Source organism: Rattus norvegicus, chromosome 5 (genome assembly GCF_021556685.1).
Source record: "Rattus norvegicus strain SHRSP/BbbUtx chromosome 5, alternate assembly SHRSP_T2T, whole genome shotgun sequence".
In the NCBI taxonomy this organism is placed as follows: Eukaryota; Metazoa; Chordata; class Mammalia; order Rodentia; family Muridae; genus Rattus; species Rattus norvegicus.
The window spans coordinates 165,141,531-165,167,325 of record NC_141538.1 but is presented as its reverse complement, the minus strand read 5'-3'; the positions used below and the strand labels follow the sequence as shown (position 1 = coordinate 165,167,325).

General features: G+C 46.9%; 1 protein-coding gene and 1 pseudogene across 1 annotated transcript in view; one reads left to right on the top strand and one right to left on the bottom strand.

Annotated features, from left to right (window-relative positions):
• The window catches only part of Ciroz (ciliated left-right organizer protein containing ZP-N domains), a 34,672-nt gene extending 21,206 nt beyond the window's left edge, over positions 1-13,466 (bottom strand). Inside the window, 3 exon segments of the mRNA XM_087551714.1 lie at positions 459-557; positions 2,968-3,068; positions 13,370-13,466. Of these exon segments, the coding sequence (XP_087407840.1) occupies positions 459-557; positions 2,968-3,068; positions 13,370-13,395 (226 nt within the window). The 5' untranslated portion in view covers positions 13,396-13,466.
• Rpl14-ps2 (ribosomal protein L14, pseudogene 2) lies at positions 4,596-5,330 on the top strand (annotated as a pseudogene).
• Positions 13,467-25,795: the final 12,329 nt, after the last annotated feature.

The following is a 25,795-nucleotide window of genomic DNA, read 5'->3' as shown; positions in this document are numbered from 1 at the left end:
CCACATGAACACTGCAGCACAGTTTTGTGGACCCGTGCTCTTAAGTGAGCGTGAGCGCATGCACGCGTTTAGGGGCAAAGTAGCACCTGATGGACACTTCGACCCAGGTAAGCAAATATCTGTTAAAAGTTTCCTAGACATGAAACCGAGAGTCCTTAGTCCTGGAGACACACAGCAGCTATCGCCAGAGCCATGGGCTGTACCTGCTCCCAACTACCTGCAGGTGGCGCTGGTGACAAGCGTGTGAACAAGGGTAGAAGGCTATTTTAAGTAGGGACCAGAAGAGGAAAAGGGATGAGAGCACAAGCAGGAGGGAGGTCAGAGGGTCCCTGGGAAGGAACCAGCATGAAGCCTTCAGGGAACGCCGCACTTGTGCCCTGGTGTGAGGGAAGCATTGGGGATCTCCGACCAGTCAAGGGCAGAACATCCGAAAACCCGGATCTGAGAAGATGGCTTACCCCGCAGGCGAAGGACCCCAGCCAGCCACTGCCTCAAACCCAGCACGTGGCTCCTCGAGATCTGCAGGGTCATGTAGTCTGAGAAGCACTCGACCTTCTCTGTAAGACGAAAAGATACTTCTGAGGAGACAGAGAGGACACAAAAGAGAGAGAGGAAGGGAAGGAGGAAGGGTAAGCAGGCTTCCTTTCAACCCTGCAGCGGTGGACCAGCTACGAAACGGGTCGCCATTGCATCTAACCAGTGTTTTATGAGGAGACGGAGAACGATGTGATTTACTTCCCTTCCTGCAGTCTGAGAGTTCCTCTGGCAAACCTGAGGGTCCCACCCCTGATAGCTAGTTATTTGTTTGTTTATTATGTATACAGTGTTCTGCCTGAATATATGCCTGTACGCCAGAAGAGGGCGCCAAGATCACATTACAAGTGGTTGTAAGCCATCACGTGGTTGCTGGGAATGAATTCAAGACCTCTGAGAGAGCAGTCCGCTGAGCCATCTCTCCAGCCCTCCTCACCCCTGCTCTTATGCCCCGGCCACATCTTCTCTCTCAAAGACGAGTGAGTAATGGAAAACCCAGGGGCCAGGGATATGGCTCAGTGGGGATGAGCTCCCGCTGAGCAAGCCTGAGGATCTGAGTTCAAGTCCCAGCACCCATGGAAAGAGCCACGAGTGGCTATATATACACTTTCTCCCCTGTGCTGATGGGTATAGAGACAGGGGGCCTGCCAAGATTCAGTGAGCGAGCCTGTCTCAAGCGATAGGGTGGAAAAGGAGGGAGCAGGGCAATTGACACCCTCCTCTGGCCCCGACATGTATGAAGAGGCACATATACCCAGAGAGGTGCGTATATCATCCACATACACACACAATAAATTAATTTGTAAAACGTGGGAGCCAGTGAGATGGCTCAGCAAATAATGGCCCTTGCCACCCAAACATATTAACCTGTCAACCTGAGTTAGATTCCCAGAACCCATATGCCTTAGGTTTCCATTGCCGTGATAAATGACCTGACCAAAAGAAGGGTTTATTCCAGCTTCCAGTTGTAGTCCACCGTAAAGAGAAGTCAGAGCAGGGGCCTGCATGCAGGAGCCGGAGCAGGGGCCACGTAGGGGTGACGCTTACTGGCTTGTTCCCCATAGCTTGCTCAGCCTGCTTTCTTATAGAACCCAGGGCCACAGCCCAGGGGTGGCACTGCCCACACTAGACTGTGCCCTCCTACATCAACCGTGAGTCAAGAAAATCACTCAGGAGGCAGAGCAGGTGAATCTCTGTGAGTTCCAGGCCAGCCAGGACCTCATAGTGAAACCCTGTCTCGAAAAACAAACAACAACAACACAAATAAAAACCCTAGACCACTTTGTGTCCAGAGAGGTAGCTCAGTGGAATAGCACAGGCTGCCCTTCCAGTGGTCCTGAGTTCAATTCCCAGCACCCACAGGGTGGCTCACAACCATCTGTAATGGGATCTGATGCCCTCTTCTGGTGTGTCTGAAGACAGCTACAGTGTACTCACATACATTAAATAAATAAATAAACAAATAAATAAATCTTTTTTTTTTAAGGCAGGGAGTTGGGTAGAGGATGACAACATAGGGCTTGGCCCAGAATAAATGCTGGGCACACACGTTACTCTTTTTTTTTTTTTTTTTTTTTTTTTTGGTTCTTTTTTTCGGAGCTGGGGACCGAACCCAGGGCCTTGCGCTTCCTAGGTAAGCGCTCTACCACTGAGCTAAATCCCCAGCCCCCACATGTTACTCTTGTAGTTATCTTTTGTGTGGCCAGTGACTGACAGCAGAGACCCCAGGCTCTATGAAGTCTGGGTTCTATTAGTCTTTGCCAGGAGATCGAAGACAAGTCTCTCACTCCTCTGGACTCTCGTGTAAAACCAAGTTAGTGATCCCGGTGCAGTGGTGCACACCTTTAATCCCAGCACTTGGGAGACAGAGACAGGCAGATCTCTGCGAGTTCAAAGCCAGCCTGGTCTATGCAATGAGTTCCAGACCAGCCAGAGCTGTATACTGAGACCCCTGTGCCACAAAACAAAACAAGCCAGGCGGTGGCACACATCTTTCATCCCAGTACTCAGAAGACAGAGGCAGGCAGATCTCTGAGTCAGCCTGGTCTACAGAGTGAGTTCTGGGACAGCCAGGGCTACAAAGAAACCTTGTCTTGAAAAAGTAAAAATCAAATAAACAACAAAGGTGAAAAGAACAAACAAATTAGTGGCCTCCAAGACTCCCTGCCAAGCCTGGTGCATGAGCCTGCACCAGATATTTCAAAACAAGTGCCGACCTGAAAGGAAACCTGGTCCAGCCTCTGGCACCAGCCGTCCCTGGGAAGCCCAGCACTTGGCCTCAAAGTTGAAAGGAGGGACGGCCATCCATCCAGGCTGGTGTGCCGGCTATGAATGCTTTCTGGCTTCCATGTAACCACAGCAAGTAGTTATCAGTCTGAGGAGATGGGGACCGCCCAGAGCCTGTAGCGAACCAGAAAAGCGTGATTGATTTACCTGTCAGAGCTCCACGTGCTGGGTGAGGCCTGTCCTTGTTTGACCTGAAGGGGAGGATCCATGGGAACACCGCAGGCTGAATGCACGCCAGACAGACGGTCCTGCACGGAAGAGTGAAGGGCGTGGAGTGGGTGCCTAGCCCCGGAGGGCTGCCTCATCCGCCTCAGTTCAGCCAGACAATTACATCTCACTTCTGGGTTTGTTTTCTTTCAGAAAAAATTTTTTTGCTATTATTATTGTTTTGTTGTGTTTTAAGCCAAGGTCCCAATCTTAACCTCGCTATACAGCCCAGGCCGGCCTGTGACTTGGAATCCATCCTGCCTTTGCCTACCAAATGCTCAGATTACAGGTGTGCAACATCGCAATTACAACTCATCCAGTCGATTATATTTATGTGTATATGGATTTTATTTTATTTTATTTTATTTTTGCTCCGCCATGGGGTCAAACCCGGGGCACCAGAATGCTAAGCAAGCATTCTGCCGCTGAATGACACCCTAGCCCCAGGGATACATCGTTTGCATTCTACCGTGGGCAGTAGCCAGGACAGCGACCAAGCAGCAAAGGCGAAGAAAGAGATGAATATTGGGATCTTCCATAGCAAGCGTGAACTAAAGAAGAAACCGGGATGAGGCCCAGAGACTGGAGCTGGGGATGCTGAGGGAGGCTATTTCCCAGAGCATCAATGGAAAAAGATAGTTTCCCAAAAGGCAACATTGTGACCCAGATTTTACAATGAGTCCACCTTTAAGGATTAAGTCATTGTTAATGAGGGAGCTCTGCAGATTACAGCCAGTTTAAAGGAGAGAGAAGAAAAGAAGAGGAGGAGGGGGAGGGGGAGGGGAAGAGGAAGGGGGAGGGGGAAGGAGGAGGAGGGAGAGGCAGGGGTGGGGCGAGTAGGAGGGGGAGATAGGGAAGGAGGAGGAGGAAGAGGGGAAGGAGAGGGGGAGGGGGAGGTAGGGTTGGGGCAAGGAGGACAGGGTAGGTAGGGAAGAAGCGAAGAAGCGGGAGAAGGAGGAGGAGGGGGGACGACGTAGGGAGGAGTGGGAGGAGGTACATTTTTTTCTAGATTCCAGGATGTTGGGATGAGTGTGCAAACAGCTTAGTGCACAGAGGGAGGCAGAAGTCCTGAATGAACACCTCTCTCTCTCTCTCTCTCTCTCTCTCTCTCTCTCTCTCTCACACACACACACACACACACACACATACACACACACACACACCACACACCTTGATGAGAATCCTTCACACTTCACACGCCCTAGGAATCTCCAGTTTAAAGTACCACACAGTGCTAGACAGACGGCTCCCTCATTAAGTACCTGACATGGGAGCAAGCCAGCCTAGGTGATGTGCACCTGTAATCTCGGCACCCGGGAAACACAGTCACGTGGTTCCTAGGGGCTCCCTGGCCAGCTAGTCTATCTGGATTGGTGAGCTCCAGGTTCAGTGAGAGATCCTGTCTTAAAAAAAGTAAGATAGAGGGTTGGGGATTTAGCTCAGTGGTAGAGTGCTTGCCTAACAAGCGCAAGGCCCTGGGTTCGGTCCCCAGCTCCAAAAAAAAAAAAAAAAAAAAAAGTAAGATAGGACACATGCGCACGGCAGGGCGGGCCCTCTCCCTTCTCTGTGAGCGCCGCCAACATGGTGTTCAGGCGTTTCGTGGTGGTTGGCCGAGTGGCCTACATCTCCTTTGGGCCCCATGCTGGAAAGCTGGTCGCAATTGTAGATGTTATTGATCAAAACAGGACTTTAGTGGATGGCCCCTGCACTCGGATGAGGAGGCAGGCCATGCCTTTCAAATGCATGCAGCTCACTGACTTCATCCTCAAGTTCCCACGAAGTGCGCGCCAGAAGTATGTACGGGAAGCTTGAGAAAAGGCAGACATCAATACAAAGTGGGCCGCTACACGATGGGCCAAGAAAATTGATGCCAGAGAAAGGAAAACCAAGATGACAGATTTTGATCGGTTCAAAGTCATGAAGGCAAAGAAAATGAGGAACAGAATAATCAAGACTGAAGTGAAGAAACTCCAGAGAGCTGCTCTCCTGAAAGCTTCTCCTAAAAAAGCCGCTGTTGCTAAGGCTGCCATTGCGGCTGCAGCAGCTGCTAAAGCCAAGGTCCCAGCCAAGAAGGCAACAGGACCAGGCCAGAAGGCCGCAGGCCAGAAAGCTCCTGCACAGAAGGCTGCAGGCCAGAAGGCAGCGACCCCTGCTAAAGGTCAGAAGGCAACGCCCCTGCTAAAGGTCAGAAGGGTCAGAAGACCCCGGCCCAGAAGGCACCTGCTCCAAAGGCAGCCGTCAAGAAAGCATGAGGAGGCTACACAAAGAATAAAGGTTCTTTTTGACTGACCAAAAAAAAAAAAAAAAAAAAAAAAAAAGAAAAGTAAGCTAGAGCCACCATGGTGTGGTAGTCACACATCTTTAATCTCATAACTGGGAGTCAGAAGCAGTCGGACCTCTGAGTTCAAGAGCAGCCTGGTCTACATAGTGAGTTTCAGGACAACCAGGGCTACATAGTGAGACCCTATCTCAAAACGCCAGCAATAATAATAATTATGATAATAATAATAACGCGAAGGCATTAAGGAGATTAATCAAAAAATACAAAAATTAAGGTGGAGAGGGATGGAGAGATAGCTCAGAAGTTAAGAGCACGAGCTGCTCTTTCAGAGGTCCTGAGTACAATTCCCAGCAACCTCATGGCGGCTAACAGTCATCTGTAATGAGATCTGGCGCCCTCTTCTGGCCTACACACAACCATGCAAGCAGGATGCTGTATACATAATAAATAAGTCTTTAAAAAATGATAAGGTGGGGGGCTGGAGAGATGGCTCAGTGGTTAAGAGCACTGACTGCTTGCTCTTCTAGAGGTCCTGAGTTCAATTCCCAGCAACCACATGGTGGCTCACAACCATCTGTAAATGGGATCCAATGCCCTCTTCTCGTGTGCATGAAGACAGCGACAGTGTACTTGTATAAATAAAATAAATAAATCTTAAAAAAAAAAAAATGATAAGGTGGAGATCAATGAAGGATGGCACTTTTGTCTACCTCTAGCCTGTACACACACACACAAGAGCATGCATGCCCCCCACTGCACATTCTTGTACATGTGTGCCCTCCTTGACAAAGAGCATACACACAAACGTGTACACACATAACACAGTAAATAAAAACAATAAGTATCACAAACTAAGGTAAGGAAGGTTGAGTCAGAGAGAAAATGTCTACACCAAGCAAGCCATTTCCGCTGGACATAGCCTGTAACCGTCAAAATCTGAGGGGCTGTAAAGTGGCTTACTGGGGAAACGTGCTTGCCACCAAGTCTGGCAACCAGAGTTGGATCCCTGGAACCCACATGGTGGAAGGAGAAAAACTGACTCTGCAAAATTGCCCTCTGGCCCTCATGTGTGTAGTAACCCGTGGGTATGTGAGTATGCACACCAAAATAAATAAATGTTAAAAATAAATAAATAACTCTCTTTGCCCGTTGCAGAGTTCCCGTGTCAGATTGAAACGTCGCAGAGCTGTGGTATTTGAGCAGAGGTGAAATAGCAAAGAATTCTGAGCTCCGATCCAGGGAGGTGCATTCCAGCCAGAGGGAACGGCAGGTGTGAGACTGCAGGCAGGCGTGTGGAATGAGTTTGACGCATTTAAAGAATTAAATGAAAAGGTCAGTGCAGAGGGACAGAGGGACAAACAGCGGGCAGATGGTTGGGTAGGTTACTCTAGAGCCAGAGGGACTGGGGTCTGGCCATAAAGTAGACCAGAAGTTCTGGAGAACCCTAAATGGGGAAAGCAGATAATCCCTCATGTTTCAGGGTTTCTCTGTGTAGCCCCAGCTGTTCTGAAACTCACTCTGTAGACCAGGCTGGCCTCAAACTCAGAGATCCATCTGCCTCTGCCTCCCGAGTGCTGGAATCAATGGCAGGTTCCACCACATTCACAGGACTTTTAGGCAGCTCAACAGTTGCAAGCACTTGTAGCGCTTGCAGAAAACCTAGGTTCGATTCCTAGAACCCATGTGTGTTGGCTCACAACCATCTGTAGCTCCAGTTCCAGGGACCTGACTCCCACTTCTGTCCCCCGTGGGCACAGCACACATGTGATATGCTTCTATATGCATGCTGGCAAAACACATAAAACAAATAAATCTAAAAAGTACTCTTAGATTTAATAAATCAGCTACAGCTCTAGATGTGGTGACTCACACTTATAATCCTAGCACTGAAGAGGCTGAGGCAAGAGAATTCCTATGACTTCCCGACCACAGTGGACTATAGACTAAGACTTTGTCTCACAGACAAAATCAATTCTCAACCTTTTGACTAAGATCAAGTGCATGCATACATGCAAACTTACACACATACATGTATACATGCCTACACACATACATGTATACATACATACACATATTCGTGCATACATACAAATATACATGCATACATACCTACCACATACATGTATACATACCTACACATACATGTATACATGTCTACATGCATACATGCATACATATCTACACACATCCATGTATACATACCTACACACATCCATGCATATGTACTGACACACATCCATGTACACATACCTACACACGTACATACATGCATACAATGGTAAGCTAGGCCTGGCTTACATAGTAAGTACCAGACCAATTAGGGTTTCATAGCAAGACTCCACCTTACAATAAACAAACAGCAACAGAACAACCTACAAGGTTAGGGGTGTACTTAAGGGTAGAGAATTGCTTAGCATTCAAAAGGTCCCAGGTTTTAGGGGTCCAGTGCTCTTGCAGAGGACCTCAGTTCCTAGCACCCACCTTGGGAGCCTTACAAACATCTACAACTCCAGCTCCAGAGAACCTGAAACTTTCTTTTGGCCTCTGTGGAGTCCTGTGTTTACATGTACATACTCTACATGGATACACGCACACGCACGGTGGTGCATACCTGTATTCCCAGCACTTGGGAGGCGGAAGCAGGCAGATCTCTGTGAGTTCTGCAGTGCTGGGGACAGCTCTCAGGACTCTGTACATTCTGGATAAGCACTCTAGCAAACAAAGCTAACACCCTGGTCTCCAGCGTGAGCTTCAGGCCAGCCAGAGCTACACAGTGAGACCTGTCTTTAAAAGTAAATCTTGGGCTGGGGATTTAGCTCAGTGGTAGAGCGCTTACCTAGGAAGCGCAAGGCCCTGGGTTCGGTCCCCAGCTCCGAAAAAATGAACCAAAAAAAAAAAAAAAAAAAAAGTAAATCTTAGGGGTTGGGGATTTAGCTCAGTGGTAGAGCGCTTGCCTAGGAAGCGCAAGGCCCTGGGTTCGGTCCCCAGCTCCGAAAAAAAGAACCAAAAAAAAAAAAAAAAATGTGGCTTGAAAAAGTAAATCTTTGGGGCTAGAGAGATGGCTCAGTGGTTAAGAGCACTGACTGCTCTTCCCGAGGTCCTGAGTTCAATTCCCAGCAACCACACGGTGGCTCACAACCATCTGTAATGGGATCTGATGCCCTCTTCTGGTGTGTCTGAAGACAGCTACAGTGTACTTATATATAATAAATAAATATATCTTTAAAAGTAAATCTTTGAGAGGGGAGGGTTTAAGACAGGCTTATTCTGTGTAGACATGGCTATCCTGGAACTAACTCTGTAGTCCAGGCTGGCCTCTAACTCAGAGATCACCACCGGGTTAAATACAATTTTTTTTAAAGTCTGGTTTTGAAGGACTACACGAAGAGTCTAAACTCTGTAGAAAGGCAATCTCTGGGGCTGGAGAGATGGCTCAGTAGTTAAGAGCACTGACTGCTCTTCTAGAGGTCCTGAGTTCAAATCCCAGCAACCACATGGTGACTCACAACCATCTGTAATAGGATCTGATGCCCTCTTCTGGTGTCTGAAGACAGTGACAGTGTAGTCCTGTACATAAACTAAATAAATAATTTTTTTTAGAGGAAACTTTTTTAAAGATTTATTTATTTATTATTTCTATGAATACACTGTCACTGTCTGCAGACACACTAGAAGAGGGCATCAGATCCTATTACAGATGGTTGTGAGCCACCCTGTGGTTGCTGGGAATTGAACTCGAGACCTCTGGAAGAACAGTCAGTGCTCTTAACCGCTGAGCCATCTCTCCAGCCCCATAAATAATTCTTTAAAAAAAAAAAAGAAAGAAAGAGGGGTTGGGGATTTGGCTCAGTGGTAGAGCACTTGCCTAGCAAGCGCAAGGCCCTGGGTTCGATCCCCAGCTCCGAAAAAAAGAATAGAAAAAAAGAAAGAAAGAAAGAAAGAAAGAAAGAAAGAAAGAAAGAAAGAAAGAGAGAGAGAAAGAAAGAAAGGCAACCTCTTTAAGTGACAGTTGGGAAATAGCTCTGGGTTCAGAAGCTCCGGTGACTGCCAACACCTGGGAAACCCAGCAGGAGGCAGGCCACTGAGAAACTCCCAGCTCCCAGAAGCTGGGAGCTGAGTGACCCCACTACTTTCAGAAGCCAGCACCACCTAAGGCCGATGCCTCTGCAACCTCATTCCAGCAGGCACAGCGCCTAAAAAGGTATGCATGAGGCTGTCCACAGAGCAGGGCTGTTTCCTCAGACTGGAAACCACCCAAACACGCATCAGCACAGCAATGGACCGCCACACTGGATCTGTTCCCCGTAGCAGATGGTAGAACACGTAAAAAGCAACGTACCACTTGATGGACGTTTTGCTGAGTGAAGGAAGTGAGACATGACGGAGCATCCTTTCTGTGACTGTATTTATAGACAGGTCAAAAATAGACATAGGTGGGGGCTGGAGATGCTCAGTGGTTAAGAGCACTGACTGCTCTTCCAGAGGTCCTGAGTTCAAATCCCAGCAGTCACATGGTGGCTCACAATCATCTGTAATCGGATCGGATGCCCTCTACAAGACAGCTACAGTGTACTCACATACATAAAATAAATAAATCTTAAAAAAATAAAAACAAAATGGACATAGTCATTGCATTTGGAGGTGCAGGTAGCCGCTCCTTTGGGGAGGAAAGTGGAAGTCATTGGGGTGGGCCGGAGCATGGCAGGGGCGGGGGTGGGGAGGGAGCAAGGGAATTGCTTTAGAATGTAAAGTTGGACCCACAAATGTACTAAATTTCTTCAGGGAAAACAAAAACAAAAAGAATCAAACGAACCCAGGATGTTCTCTAATGCACTCAGAATGGAGTCTGTGCCTGTATCTGTGAGCCAGTACTGGGAGCTTCAGAACTCAGCGCCATGAGAATTGTTCTTATGCAGAAAAATGTGAATTGGGTAAACAGCATGAAGTGTGGCCCTGATGCCTAGCGCTCCGGAACACCAGGCACGCTCATGAATGCGCAGGCGCACTCATGAATGCCCATAATTTCAGCTCTTGGGAGGTGGTGGCAACGTGAGAAAATATCCTTTTAAGAAAAAAAGCAAGTCTTGCCCAGCTAGAGTGTGGCTGCTTGCTGACCTGTGGCTGTGGTTTTAATTTTGCATCCATTAAGGGAACTCGTTTCAGCATTCTGCACCGACCGTATATGGGTCTGCTCTGGGGATTTCTCTTTTGAACTCAAGACAACATTTAATAAAATGTCTCTAAAATGTGTTCACATTTCAATTTAGTTCTTTCAGTGTTGGACAATAAATCGTAGGACCTCGGGACTCGGGGCCGGCACATTCCTACTTTACGTTCCCGGACAAAGACTTAGGTTCTTTTTTAAAGAAGAGGGCTTCAGATGTAGTGCAGTGTGTAGCTCTATGGTCCACGACGGAAAATGTACATAAATCCCTATTTAAATATGTGTGGAAATATACACATCTGTGTATGCCAATGTTTGAAGTTATTTTCTTTTAGATTTTCTAAATTTATGTGGATACACTGTCACTATATTCACACACACCAGAAGAGGGCATCAGATCCCATTACAGATGGTTGTGAGCCACCATGTGGTTGCTGGGAATTGAACTCAGGACCTCTGGAAGAGCAGTCAGTGCTCTTAACCACTGAGCCATCTCTCCAGTCTTGAAGTATGGCTGCATATACCTCTAATCCCAGCACTTCAGAGGCTAAGGCAGGAAGAATCCGATCCTTAGACCACTCAGGACTACATGGAGAAACTCTGTATCAAAAACAAGAGACTGAAGAGCCCGCCCAGTGGTTAAGAGAATGTGCTGCCCTTGCAGAGGACCAGCGTTCAGTTCCCAGCCACCCACGTGGCGGCAATTCCAGGAAATCTGTTGGCCTGTGGGTACTGCATTCAATTGGTGCTCTTACAGGCATGCAGGCAAAACACTCAGAAACATGAAAAACAAATGAATACTTAAGGGGAACAAAAGATAAGAAAGGACACTGGGCTGGAGAGTTGGCTCAATGGTTAGGAGCACTGACTGCTCTTCCAGAGGTCCTGAGTTCAAATCCCAGCAACCACATGGTGGCTCACAACCATCTGTAATGGGATCTGATGCCCTCTTCTGGTGTCTGAAGACAGTTACAGTGTATTCACATACATAAGATAAATAAATAAATCTTTAAAGAAAGGACACTAGGTTTCCATCTAAGGTTACTTTCACTGGGTCCTTCAGTTCTTGGATATCAAATGAGTTGAGAGCCAAGACTAAGGCAGATCAATTGCCAAGGTCCTCAGTCCTCCAGAATAAGTTGGCAAAAAAGTACCTAGACCAGTGGGTACTTCCTAACATGTCAGTCCTTTAATACAGTTCCTCATGTTGTGGTGACCCTCCAACCATAAAATTATTTTTGTTGATACTTCGTAACTGTAATGTTGGTAATGCTATGAATTGTAAATACCCGTTTTCCAATGATCTTAGGCAACTCCTGTGAAAGAGCCATTCAGTCCCCAACCACAGGTTGAGACCCGCTGGCCTAGACACTTTCCCTAGCCTGTAATCTGAGCTGGGCCTGCAGCTCTGCCAGATTCAACTGCCTACACTTCACCTACCCACTGCATACAAAATGCAGAATAAAGCCAGGCATGGCGGCACAGACCTGCAATATCAGCACTCTGGAAACAGAGGCAAGGGTATCTGGAGCTTGAGGCCAGCCTGAGCTACATAAGGAGACCCTATCTCAAACTTCAAGTGGGACCCTGAGACGATCTGGTGACATCGTCCCTGGAGCGAACCTAACTGGAGGTCGCACCCCCCCCGCCCCGGCTTCCAGCAGGGGGCAGCACTATCGCCACTGGTAAGTTTGCGAAGCATTTGAAGTTAAAGATTCCCCTAGGGCAGGTGAATCTGCTGCTAGAGGCTGAGAAGAGACCTGGGAAAGGAGAAGCACGCTGCTGTGGCTGCGTGGTGTCATCCTCGTCCCCATCCGTGCTGTTACACAGAAAAGTGCATTACACCCGCTTTGCTAGAGCCCGGGCAGCTTGCCGACCTGCTTATGGTCTCTTCCCTCACTTCCTCGGATCTCTTCCTCCTCCTCCTCCTCCTCCACCTCCTCCTCCTCCTCCTCCTCCACCTCCTCCTCCTCCTCCTCCTCCACCTCCTCCTCCTCCCTCCCCACTAGGAGTGAGATTCCAGCTTGGCTTTTACAGCTCCAGAACTTTCCCTTCGCAGCCTGGGTATAGACCTGACCCTTCGTGTCCCAAAGCTGAGCCCCACACTGAGCAGTTATGAGAAGTGGGTGGTTCTTGGCATGGGACCCAGACCTCCTCCTGCTTGCCCCCCGCCCCCACCCAGCTTCTCCATCGCCCTCATTGTCCACAGATCTACAAATGTCACACAGCACACAGAAGGCCTGCAGTAAGGAAGCCAGAGCCAACCGCCAGCTACTGACCTTCAAGCCTCAGAGACCCCACTCCTCCCAGAGTGGGTTTGTTCTGTTTTCCAGTGTAGGCTGAGACCTGGTCGTGAGCATGCTAGACAAACCATGAAAAGGGATAACTGGGGTTGGGGATTTAGCTCAGCGGTAGAGCACTTGCCTAGCAAGTGCAAGGCCCTGGGTTCTGTCCCCAGCTCCGGAAAAAAAAAAGAAAGAAAGAAAGAAAGAAAGAAAGAAAGAAAGAAAGAAAGAAAGAAAGAAAGAAAGAGCTCTCCTCTTCAAGATGTAATAAACGCTTTGCTCCAGAAGGAAAAAAAAAAAAAAAAGAAAGAAAGAAAGAAAAGGGATAACCAAGGAGCCTGGGCAAGGTGGGAGTGACTCTGCCAGGACCTCCCCTGAGAAGACTGGATCATCTGGTGCCTTCTTTTCATATCTGTCAACCAAGCAGCCACAGATCTGAGCAGGCTTCACCTACCACCTCCTCCTTTCTAGACACAAAGCTTCTGGATTCTAAAAGGAAATATTTGGTTTCTGCTCCAAAGGGTACAAGGGAAGCTCAGGATTCCCCTGGTGTCTCAGTTCCCATGAAGACCAAATAAGACCTTCTTGGAAGGCCTGGGTAAGGCCACTTACCAGACAACTGCCACAGACCCCCACATCCTCAGCCCACTGGCTCCCTCCTCCCCTGGAGGAGTTTATCTAGTGGCACTCCCAGCTCAGAAGTAAAGGGCCAGCCTGTCCCCTTCCCTTGGTTGCCAAGAGTCACCCAGGTGCCAGCCAGGTGCCAGAATGCACAGATGTGTGTTAACACCTCTCCCTGCTTTGTGCCCCCTGGGGTGACATTAATTGCTTTATGCCCTTGAGACCTCACAAAAGGGGGTGCTGTTGTTTGTTGCTGTAACAAATACCATGACCAAAAGCAAAATTGCATCTTGCATTAGAGTCCATCACTGAAGGAGCACAGAGTAGAAACCTGGGGGCAGGAACCTAGAGGCAGGAACTGACGCAGGACTACACAGAAACCCTGTCTTCAAAACAAAACGATATATAAAACATAACTGCATCTACTTAGTGTCCATGTGCATTCATGAGTGTGTGTGTGTGTGTGTGTGTGTGTGTGTGTGTGCGCGCGCGCGCGCACACGTGCGCACACCACAGTGCTCTTTCAGGAGTCAGTTCTCTCTTCGTGCCATGTGTGTCCCAGCGATTTAAGAGTCATCAGGCTTGGTGGCAAGTGCTTTTTTATGTGCTGAGCCATTTAACCAGCCCCCTTCCCCCATTTTGTTACAAAAATTTTTCAAAACACACCAAGCTGGGTACCCATCTTCTAGAATCTTCTTTGTTAGTGTTTAGCACCCTTCTTTTAGACCATATCCTGAGCTCAACTCTGCACTGACAGCTTACTCTTTAAACCCAGGTTTATTCTGAGGCACCTGAGGAGACATGGACGGAACCTTGCCCTCAGTGTAATTCTTGAAAACGTGTCATGTAGGCCCTGTTTACACACTGATGGGAGGTTCTTGTCACACCAAACAGAAGCAACCCAGATTGGGACATGCAGCTGGGTAGCCCTTCACGGGGACCCTTGAAGCACTCACTTCAAACAGCCTCACATAAGAACGCCACGGCCTTCCCTTTCTGACAACACAAACCTCATCCCTCCTACATCTCTCCACCCACCCCTACAGAAATAGCCACATGCCTTAACCTGTCTTTGTCTTTTTTTATTAGTTTTTTGTTGTTGTTGTTCTGTTTTGTTGCATTGTCTTTCAAGACAGGGTTTCCCTGTGTAGCTCTGACTGTCCTGGAACTCACTTTCTAGACTAGGCTGGCCTTGAACTCAGAGATCCACCTGCCTTTATCTGCTGACATTAAAGGCACACATCTTTTTTTTTTTTTTAAGATTTATTTATTTCACATATTTGAGTACACTGTAGCTGTCTTCAGACACACCAGAAGAGGGCATCAGATCCCATTACAGATGGTTGTGAGCCACCATGTGGTTGCTGGGAATTGAACTCAGGACCTCTGGAAGAACAGTCAGTGCTCTTAACTGCTGAGCCATCTCTCCAGCCCCAAAGGCACACATTTTTAAACACACATCTACACACACACACACACACAGAGAGAGAGAGAGAGAGAGAGAGAGACAGAGACAGAGACAGAGACAGAGACAGAGAGACAGAGAGAGAGAGACTGACTGACTTCTGGAATATTCTTTGAGAAGGCAGTTTCATTGGAATCTTACACAAATGAGCTCGAATTTCATTTTTCCATTTGGGAAACATCACATTTTCAAAATTGCTTCTCCTCAATAACAGTTAAGAACTGGCTAAGTCACAGCTCCCGGGTGGCTTTCACCACGGTTTTATTTATGAACAGCTTCCTCTCTTGCAAATGAGAAATTGCATCTAAGCTAAGGGCTCAACTACCCACAAAGCTGGTTTTCCAAAAGCACAACCACCCACACGCTCATGGGTCTCCTTCAACACTTGGAGGTCAAAGAGTAATAAGAAAATATTAACTCCAATTGCCTCACTCCCGGGGCATTCTCAAGTTCACTCATCTCTGTGAAAAAATCACTGTTGCCACTAGGCTTGCCAAATGTGTACCTGGTTAATCAGTTACAAAATATACAAAGTATCTCATTGCATCTCAATGTAACAGGGCTCCAGACCTTAGCAGGACTGACCCCATGATGGGAGTACCATTCAGGCAGTAAAACACAGCACATAGACAGTACCACTAAACAAAGGCCTAAACCATCAAAGCCCACATAGTCCTGGGAAAGTCTCAAAATGCACCAACCTTGCCTTTTCGCTTCTGGCTAACTGTTCTTGTTAACTGAAGTATGGTTCTTGTGCTTAAAAGCGTGCCCTATGTTGTCACCGGCTGGATCATAAAGACTTTCTGTTGGCTTACATCCATATCCGAGCAGCCTTCTCTGACGGATACCCACACCACCAGCCTGGGAGCCAGGAAATGGGCGTTTGGACTCGTGATATGGAAATGTAATATTTTCCCACCCTATTGTCGATACTGGGGATTAAACTCATGGTAATGCTAGGCAAGCACTCTACCAACTGAGATACATGCCCACCCTGAGCCAGGTTTTGCTTTGCCTCCATTCATCCAGAAGTTTCTCTGAGCTAGACAGGTTCTGAGACGTTAACGCAGAGCCATCTAACCTGGAGTCCACCCTCAAAGGCACACATCTGTGTAAGGTCAAGAGTTCTTGATCTTGAATGGGCGAAGACACGTTCTTTTTTTTAATTTCTAATTTATTTATTTTATGAATATGAGTACACTGTAGCTGTCTTCACACACTTAGAGGAGGGCATCAGATCCCATTACAGATGATTGTGAGCCACCATGTGGTTGCTGGGAATTGAACTCGGGACCTCTGGAAGAGCAGTCAGTGCTCTTAACTGCTGAGCCATCTCTCCAGCCCCGAGAAGACACATTCTTACCTTCACTTGCATCGAGTTGAAAGTTAGCATTTGATTCCAATATGAACAACAATATGAACAACGTTATGAGCAAGTCAAACAAGCCACTATATTATTTTGCTCCCAAGAGAAGTCCCAGGTAACTTCTTTCATTTTTCCACTTATTTAGTGTGGAGTGTGTGTGTGTGTGTGTGTGTGTGTGTGTGTGTGTGTGTGTGTCACTACACATATGTGGCGATCGGAGAAGAATTTGTGGAGTCGGTTCTCTCCCACCATGTGAGTCCCAGGGATTGAACTCTGGCTGTCAGACTTGGCTGCAGGCCTCCTTACCTGAGGAACCATCTTACTGGTCCTAATCCATGTGTTTTCACGACCCGAGGTGACCGTTACAGAATCTCAGACAGCTTTTACAGTTAGCACTGGTTTTGTCTGCTTTTTGCTGGTACTGGGGCTTGAACCTGGGTGTTCTACACAGGAGGCAAAGTCCTCTGCCACTGAGCTACAGCCCCAGTTCTTCATCAGGGCTCTTCGGGTAACGCAGTGACCCACGGTGGCTGTCAAGCCTTCACCCAGAAGTACTGATGCTATGACGCTGTGAATCTGATAATTCGCTCTTTTTTTTTTTTTTTTTTTTTTTGGTTCATTTTTTCGGAGCTGGGGACCGAACCCAGGGCCTTGCGCTTCCTAGGTAAGCGCTCTACCACTGAGCTAAATCCCCAGCCCCCTGATAATTCGCTCTTGCTATCAACTGAGGTATTTTGGGCGGAGGGACATTTGTATTTCTAATTATTTCATTATATGTGGCAAAAGACACACATCAGGAGCCCGCCTCAGGCTCCCAAGAGCTGGGATCACAGACATCAAACTGCCGGCTTAGTCATCTTCAGACTTTTATTGTATCTATGCCTCTGAGTTGTGGGATTGAAGGTGTGTGCCACCACCACCTCCCGCTGTCCCTCTCTTCATCCCTTCATGTGCATGGGTGTGTAGGTCAAAGGGCAATTTCAAAAGCAGTTCTCTCTCAGGGTTGGGGATTTAGCTCAGTGGTAGAGCGCTTGCCTAGGAAGCGCAAGGCCCTGGGTTCGGTCCCCAGCTCCGGAAAAAAAAAGAACCAAAAAAAAAAAAAAAAGGAGTTCTCACTCCACCTTGGTGAGGCAGAGCATCCTAGCTGTTGAGCCTCCAGGAGCTCCTGTCTCTGCCTCCCATTTCACTGTAGGAGTGTGGGGGTACAGAGATACAGACAGCTTTTTTATGTGGATGGGCAGTGGCAGCCTTTAATCCCAGCACTCAGGAGGCAGAGGCAGGCGAGTTTCTGAGTCTGAAGCCATCCTGGTTTACAGACTGAGTTCCAGAACAGCCAGGACTACACAGAGAAATCCTGTCTTGAAAAACTAAAACCAAACCACAAACCAACCTACCTTCCTTCTTTCCTTCCTTTCTTTTTTTTTTTTTTTTTTTCAAATTCGGGTTCCAGAATCAGAATCTGATGTTTCCCACTGGAGCTGTCTCCTAGCCTCCATCAGAGTCTCTATCAAACTCTTTCCCCCTCTCCCCCTCTTTTTCTTTTTAAATCCAGTGTGGTGGTGACTCATGCCTTTAATCCCAGCACTCCAGAGGCAGAGGCAGGTGGATCTCTGAGTTTGAAGCCAGCCTGGTCTAGAGTGAGTTCCAGGGTAGCCAGGGATACACAGAGAAGCCCTGTCTCAAAACACCAAAAAAAAAAAAAAAAAAAAAAAAAAAAGATAAAAAGAAAGAAAGAAAGAAAAAAAAAAACCCTTTTTCCACCTCGTTTAGAAAATATATACTAGTTTGATTTCAAGAAGCAAATTAACAGTTAAGAACCCAGATTCTGGAAATACTCCGCCTCTGTAGATTTCAGAGAGATGCAAATCAAAGTGACATTATGAGAGAGCATTTTACATTCATCAAAATGGCAAAAATTAGGGAGATGGAAACGAGCGAGGAGGAGTGCTGGGGAACTGGAGAGGGGGCAGGGAAAGCAGCAGCCTCAAGCACTCAGGTGCCTCAGGTCTGGGGGGCACAGGACCACAGCCTGTGCTCGCTCTGGTTTCTTTTCTGGACCATCCGGATGGTAGTAAGCTTCTCCACAGAGGTAAAGAGTCAAGCAACTCTGGACGTTAATTGCTGAGATTGTTCCTGTGCCAAAGAAGGGTTCTGTGAACACAGCCTTGTAGCTCCCGGATGGCCAAGGAGCCTTGCTCCTCTGTGGCAGTCTTGGAACTCTAGGGACCAGCAGAGGATGCATGGGCCACAGGAATGCTGTGAGCAGTTAGAAGTAAAGGACTGGGGCTGGGGATTTAGCTCAGTGGTAGAGCGCTTACCTAGGAAGCGTTTTACCCAAGGCCCTGGGTTCGGTCCCCAGCTCCGAAAAAAAAGAACCAAAAAAAAAAAAAAAGTAAAGGACTACAGGTTGGTAAGCTTTGCTGTAAAGAACACACAGTAAACACTTGGGCTTTGAAGATGATACTATGAATATGAATGTTAAATGTAACAAATGGAGGACAGACAAATGGGCGAGCCTGCCTTGTTCTGATAGAACTGTTATCTGTAGGGTTGGAGAGATGGCTCAGTGGTTAAATGCACATCTCTTCCAGTGGACCTGAGTTCAGTTCCCAGCACTCACACCTGGCAGCTCATAATTGCCTCTAATCTCTGTGAACACATACCCACATTCAGATATACACATAAAAAAATAATAATAATAAAAACCGGGGGGCTGGGGATTTAGCTCAGTGGTAGAGCGCTTGCCTAGCAAGCACAAGGCCCTGGGTTCGGTCCCCAGCTCTGAAAAAAAGAAAAAAATAATAATAATAAAAACCGGGCTGGAGAGATGACTCAGCAGTTAAGAGCACTGACTGCTCTTCCAGAGGTCCTGAGTTCAAATCCCAGAAACCGTATGGTGGCTCACAACCATAGAATCTGACGCCCTCTTCTGGCATGTCTTAAGACAAGACCGTGAATTTACATAAAATAAATCTTAAAAAAACTGGGACTGGAGAGATGACCTATTGGTTAAGAACACTGACTACTCGGGGCTGGGGATTTAGCTCAGTGGTAGAGCGCTTACCTAGGAAGCGCAAGGCCCTGGGTTTGGCCCCCAGCTCCGAAAAAAAAGAACCAAAAAAAAAAAAAAAAAAAAAAAAAGAACACTGACTACTCTTCCAGAGGACCCGGGTTCAATTCCCAGCACCTATGTGGTGGCTCATAACTGTCTGTAATCCAGCTCCAAGTGACCTGATACCCTCACACACACAATACATACAGGCAAAACACCAATGCGTGTTACAATTAGAATTAATAAATGAATAAAACTTGAAGGCTTTATTTATGAATCAAGCACGGGGCCTCAGACAGTGCTAAGCATGTGCTGTACCACTTAGCTGCATCTTCAGTCCCCATTTCTAACCTGACACATAATAACTGCAGATGGCTATGGACACAGTGTGACAATCTGACGCATCAGTATAGTCAGTATAGTTAGCATTTCTGTCTCTTTAAAGCTTTGTCATTCCCTGAGCTGGGAACATCTAAATGTCTCTCCTTTGGCTCTTTTTAAAATATGTGCTAGGTCCAGGCATAGTGGCGCACGCCTTTAATCCCAGCAATCAGGAGGCAGAGGCAGGCGGATCTCTGTGAGTTCAAGGCCAGCTTCGTCTACAGAGCTAGTTCCAGGACAGCCAAAGCTACACAAAGAAACCCTGTCTCAACAAGCAAATTCACGTGTGTGCATGAGTGTGTGTGTGTGTGTGTGCAGTCAGGCATTGCAGTCCATATCTGTACTCCCAGCACTTGGGAGGTGGAGGGAAGAGGGTTAGAAGTTCAAGATCATCTTCAGCTACATAAGGAGCTCAGGGCTACTCCAGACTACATCAGACCCATCTCTAAATCAATAACAACAAATGGATTTGAAATTACTTAGACCTGTAATTTCAAGACTACAGAAACTACCCAGGAAGGTTGGAGTGTGTTTGACATCTGAGCTACCAACATAGTGAATAGTGAGTGTAAGGCCAGCTTGGGCTAAAGTAGCAAGATTTTGTCTTAAAACAGAAGAAGAAAAGGGTGGAGGTAGAGAAATGGCTCAGCAGTTAGGAGCACTTGCTGTGTAATGTGGGGAAACAGTATGGAATCCAACACCCACCTCGGAGTGGGGCCTTACAGTGCATGCCTGTAACCCCAGCTCTGAGAGGGGCAGAAATTGAAGGCTATGGCTTTCTGGCTGCTAGGCTAGAAAAGAACATCCCAGATTCCAGGGGGGATCAGGTAGAGAGTGATTGGAGGAAAGCATGCGATGTAGTCTTCTGGCTTGTGTGTGTACACACATGCCTCTCCCATGCACACATACTCACTCACACTTAGACATGCACACACAGAAGTAAATAAATCTGTTTTTTAAAAGTAGGGGAAAAATCATGTATTAAATATGTACATAAATTTTCCTTGTCATCATTCCCTAAATAACTCAATACAACAACTATTTACATAGCATTTACATTTTATTAGTATTGTAAGGAATGCAGAGACGATTTAAAGTATATGGGGACATTCGCATAGGTTATATGTAAATACAGTATCACCTTAAAAAAGGAATTTTTAAGAGGGGCATATTCCTATAATGCCAACACCTGGGAGGATGAGGCAGGGGGATCATTGCAAATTGAGGCACGCCTAGTTTGATTCAGGATTTTGATATTGGTGTTTGCATGAATTGCTTTTCTTGCAAAAATTATGTATGTATATGAATTATCTATTTTTCCTTCTGGTTTTTTGAGGCAGGGATTCTCTATGTAACCCTGGCTGTCCTGGAACTCTCTCTGTAGACCAGGCTGGCTTCAAAGATCCACCTGCCTCTGCCTTCTGAGAGCTGGGATTAAAGGTGTGCATGCACCTCCACTGCCTGGCTCAGGTTATGTTTTTAGATTCATTTTATTTTTTATATATGTGTAATGTCAGAGTTGGAGTTACAGGTGGCTATGAGCCACCATCCTTAAGTGGGTGCTGCGAACCAAACTTCTGTTTTCCAGAAGAGTAGCAGGTGCTTTTCCGCTGAGCCATCTCTCCAGCCCCTACAAAAATGACTTTAAAAATCTACAAGGCTGGGGTTGGGGATTTAGCTCAGCGGTAGAGCGCTTGCCTAAGAAGCGCAAGGCCCTGGGTTCGGTCCCCAGCTCCGGAAAAAAAGAACCAAAAAAAAAAAAAAAAAAAAAAAGATCTACAAGGCTGGGGTTGGGGATTTAGCTCAGTGGTAGAGTGCTTGCCTAGCAAGCGCAAGGCCCTGGGTTCGGTCCCCAGCTCCGAAAAAAAGAAAAAAAAAAAAGAAAAAAACAAATAAAAATCTACAAGTTTACATGGAGGAACTCTGTCTCCAAAAACAAACAAACAAAAAACAATGGGGAGGAATGGAAGGAAAAGGGGGTCTGGATGTAAGAAATGAGAGAATAAATTTTAAAATAAAACAGACAAGTAAGAAAACCAGAGGAGGAGGAGAAGAAAAGCGCAAACGCAGGAGTCATCAGTGCACTGGGACTGGATAACTCCCAAAACAGCCTCATTTTGTATTCTAAAACCACAAGGTGGGGCGAGCAAGCTAGCCAAACAGAAACATACTTGCAGTTAGCTCACAGAGCCCCCCCCCCCCCAGCTGGGGACCGAACCCAGGGTCTTGCGCTTCCTAGGCAAGCGCTCTACCACTGAGCTAAATCCCCAACCCCGAGCTTTTGGTTTTTAAAGGCAAGCGCTACAGTTGACAGATTGTAAATTGACAATTTGTGGTCAGGTTGCTAAGGGCCATGAGGTATTGTTTCAGCTATTTCTCCTGGTCCTTCCGTTCCAGGTGCTCTAAGTGGGTCTGGAAATCAGTAAAATGGTAACTAATAACTTCTCTTTCCTACCTTCTCCACTTCCCTGCCTCAGCCTCAGCCTCCTGAGTAGTTCTGATTACAGCCTGTACCACCAAGCCCATCTCCTGCATAAAGTTATTTAAGCCCGTCTCCTACATATGGTTACTGAAGTCATGTAGGAAAATGTCCTTGCTTGGAGGAAGGGGGCTGAATGTTGCAATATGGACATCTTACTTCCAAGTATCTGACCTGGGTTGGGGGAGGGAGAGTGACACAAGTTGGCTATACACATTCCTAAGCCGATAGGAAGATATTGAAAAATATTAGCCAGTTACTGCAGGGTTCTCTGCACTCTCCGCAGGCAACAGAGATGACCAGAGGGAGATAAGGCAGCTTGGTTCAACAGGGCTCAGTAGACAGTTATTGGTTCAAACTTAGGAGAGTCTGACCCCGAGTGGTTTATTTAGGCATATTTATCCACATCACAATTTGGTCAAAACTTTTCTGGTGACAATGAATACTGTCTCAAGCATCTAAGAAAGCATACACAAATCTCTTTGAGGAACAAAGTTAAGCTAAAGATCAGATGGAATACATAAGGCTCTTTGAAAAGTACTCATGACACCTTCCCCATAATAGGTTTTATAGATCAACTGAGAGAAACAAGCTCTCGGGGGTGTAGGGGGTTGGTCTGATGTGGTCTCACAGGTAGTGCAAAGGTTACCATGTCCACTCCAAGCTTTCCGGGCAGGTAACAGTTTACCCATTCTTCCCTTGTGTGCTCCAGACCTCCCTAGTGTTTATCCATGAGCACCAACACCTTCATGCCCCCTACATGTTACATATGAGCGGCAGCTATGCTAGTATGCATTGGATTGTCACTTCCAGTGTTCTTTTTGTCTGGATTTCTTTTGTTTATAGGGTTTTCTTTTGTTATATGTGTATGTTTGAGTGCGGGTTTGTATATGAAAGTGCAGATACCCAGGGTGGTCAGAAAAGGGCTTCAGATCACCTGGAATTGAGAGTTACCAGCAGCTGGGAGAAGCCAGATTTGGATTTCAGGAACCCAGGGTCCACGGCAAGAGCTGTAGACAATTCATTCTCCTGACAGTAAAGCCATCTCTCCAGCCCCGCAGTTTTTAGTGCTTTTTGAGACAGGGTCTTACTATGTAGCTTTGGCTGGCCTAGATCGAGTTATGAAGACCAGGCTGGTTTCCAGATCTGGGACTAAAGTGTGTATCACTAAGTCAGGCTCTGAAGTTTCCAAAGTAAAAAGTTATAATCTCCCCTATCTCTAACTCCAGGAGTTCTAATGCTTCTGGTCTCCTCGGGCACCCAACTATATATGCTAGACAGAGAGACACATACACATAGGGTAAAAACAAAAAGATTTTTAATTATTTAAAAGTTATAAACTTTGTTGTGGGCCTGGGGCATAGTGCTGTGGCAAAAGCACTTGGCTGGTCTTGGGCTTGACGCATGGCATCTCGGAAATAAGTAATGGAAGCCCAGCACTCAGGAGGCAGAGGCAGGGAGATCTCTGAGTTTGAGATCAGCCTGCTCTGCAGAACAAGTTTCAGGACAGCCAGGGATACTTTGTCTTGAAATTACACACACACACACACACACACACACACACACACACACACACACACACACACACACAGTCTAGAAGTCAGTAACAAGGCAAGACTTGTCAGTAGACCTAAAGCTCTTAAGTCAGGAAATTTTTTCCAAAAAAGCCAAAATGGCGGCTGTATAGTGGGAGATGGCTCTGAGACACAGTCAACATATCGACAGACACACAGACACATGTCCTAAGTCATCTTCTTGACAAGGATGTATAATCGTACATTCTGAGAAACTTAGACCAGCCCCAGGTGTGGGTCTCGCCACAAAACTGAGATCTCAAAGCAGCAGCCGGCTGGGCACGCCTATAACCCAAAACATGAGAAGTTTTGGTAAGAGGACTGGCATGAGTCCAGGGATAGCCTAGGCTACATAGGGAGTATCAGGCCAGACAGGGTTACCTGGCGAGAGCTTGTCTCAAACAAAAAGTAAAGTGATCTGGGCACAGACATCCGACCTGCTGAAATTCTGCAGGGTGAGGCAGTTAACCAGGAGTTTAAGCTGTGCACAGGTTCTGCTTTTTCGAAAGCTCGGTACGGTAGTTGTAACAGCAATTGTCAGGTGAGGCCAGTAGACCAGAAGGCCAATGCCCTGTCTCAACAAACAGATTGGTTAGGTGTGACCCAAGTGTTTCAAAGGCAGAGAAATGAGGGTTGCCAAATGTTCCAGACCAATGAAGACTAAGTAACGAAGACCCTTTTTCAAAAAGCAAATCGGTATCAAGAGCACTTGCTACCCTTCCAGAGGACCTGGGTTCAATTCCCAGCATTCATGTGGCAGTTTACAACCATCTGTGGGCTCTGTTAGCACCATGCACGCTCACAGTGCACAGACACTCATGAGGCAAAACTCCACACATGGTAAGACAAAACCGTAAAACTTATAGCCATAATCCCCCGCAGGCATAGCGCTTCCTGCCTCTAATACCCGTACGCAAGGGTGGAAACAACCAAGACCAGCAAGGGCTATATCGTAAGCTGGCAGCCCTCGGGAGCCTCCTGAGGCTCTGTCTCGGAACGAAAAAAATACTAGTTAAGTAAAAAAATGAGGTCTAGCCAGACATGGAGCCACAGATAGGCCTTTGATCCCAGAACTGGGAAGCAGCGGCAGGCAGAGCACTGAGTTCAAGGTCAGCTGTGATGATACATGTCTATGCTCTCAGCGCTCTGGAGGCCTGCCCAGGGGAAAGCTTGTGATTCAAGCCAACATGGAATATAAGTGAGACTCTGTCTAAAAAAATTATAGCTGGTGCCAGGTAGATAGCTCAGCAGGCACACTTGCACAGAGCAGCTGTTCATGCACAGAGGCACGGACACAAACGAAATAAAAAGGTAACCATTGTTCTAAGTTGTTAAAGTTCTTGAATTTGCCAGGCATGGTAGCACAGGCTGTAATCCCAGTACCTGGGAGGTGGAACGGGATGGTCAGAAGGTCAGGCCCAGCCTCTGCTCTATGAAACCCTGTCTTAGAAGACAAACAAAAAACCATTTGGGTGACTCACACCCGCAATCCCAGCACTGGAGGGGCAGATGCAGGACAGGCATTGCAAATTTGAGGCCAGCCTCATCTACACATTAAGTTCCAGGCCAGCCAAAGACTACTTAGAGATGCTGTTTTTAAAAAGTCCAAAACCAAAACATAAATAATACTGGGTGGAAGGACTTGTGCTTATAATCCCAGCACTCAGATGGTTGAGGCAGGACTGTTTGTCCAGGAATTCCTGGCCAGCCTGGACTATAACGGGAGTTCCAGGCCAGACATTAATACCTGTTCTCGCAATGCCATCTTCTTGCAAGGTACCGGTGAGGAGGAAATGAGTTCATTTATAAATTTAAAGTGGGAAGACTCAGCTTGGCACGATGATGATCTGTAATTCCCGCCCCGCCCCGGAAAGGAGGCAGAGACAGGAGAATCACTGCAAGCTCAAGGCCAGTCTGTTCTGTACAGCAAGACCCAGTTTCAGTAAACAAAGCAACTGTGTAAACCTTTGCGGCTAAGCTTTGAATCTGATACACCAGTTAGTTTCAATCCTGGCTAAAGAGTCTACAGCTGGGGCTTGGTGGTAGAGCTAGCCCTCAGAGTTACACAGGACTTACAGAGTTAAACTAGGACTCGTCTAC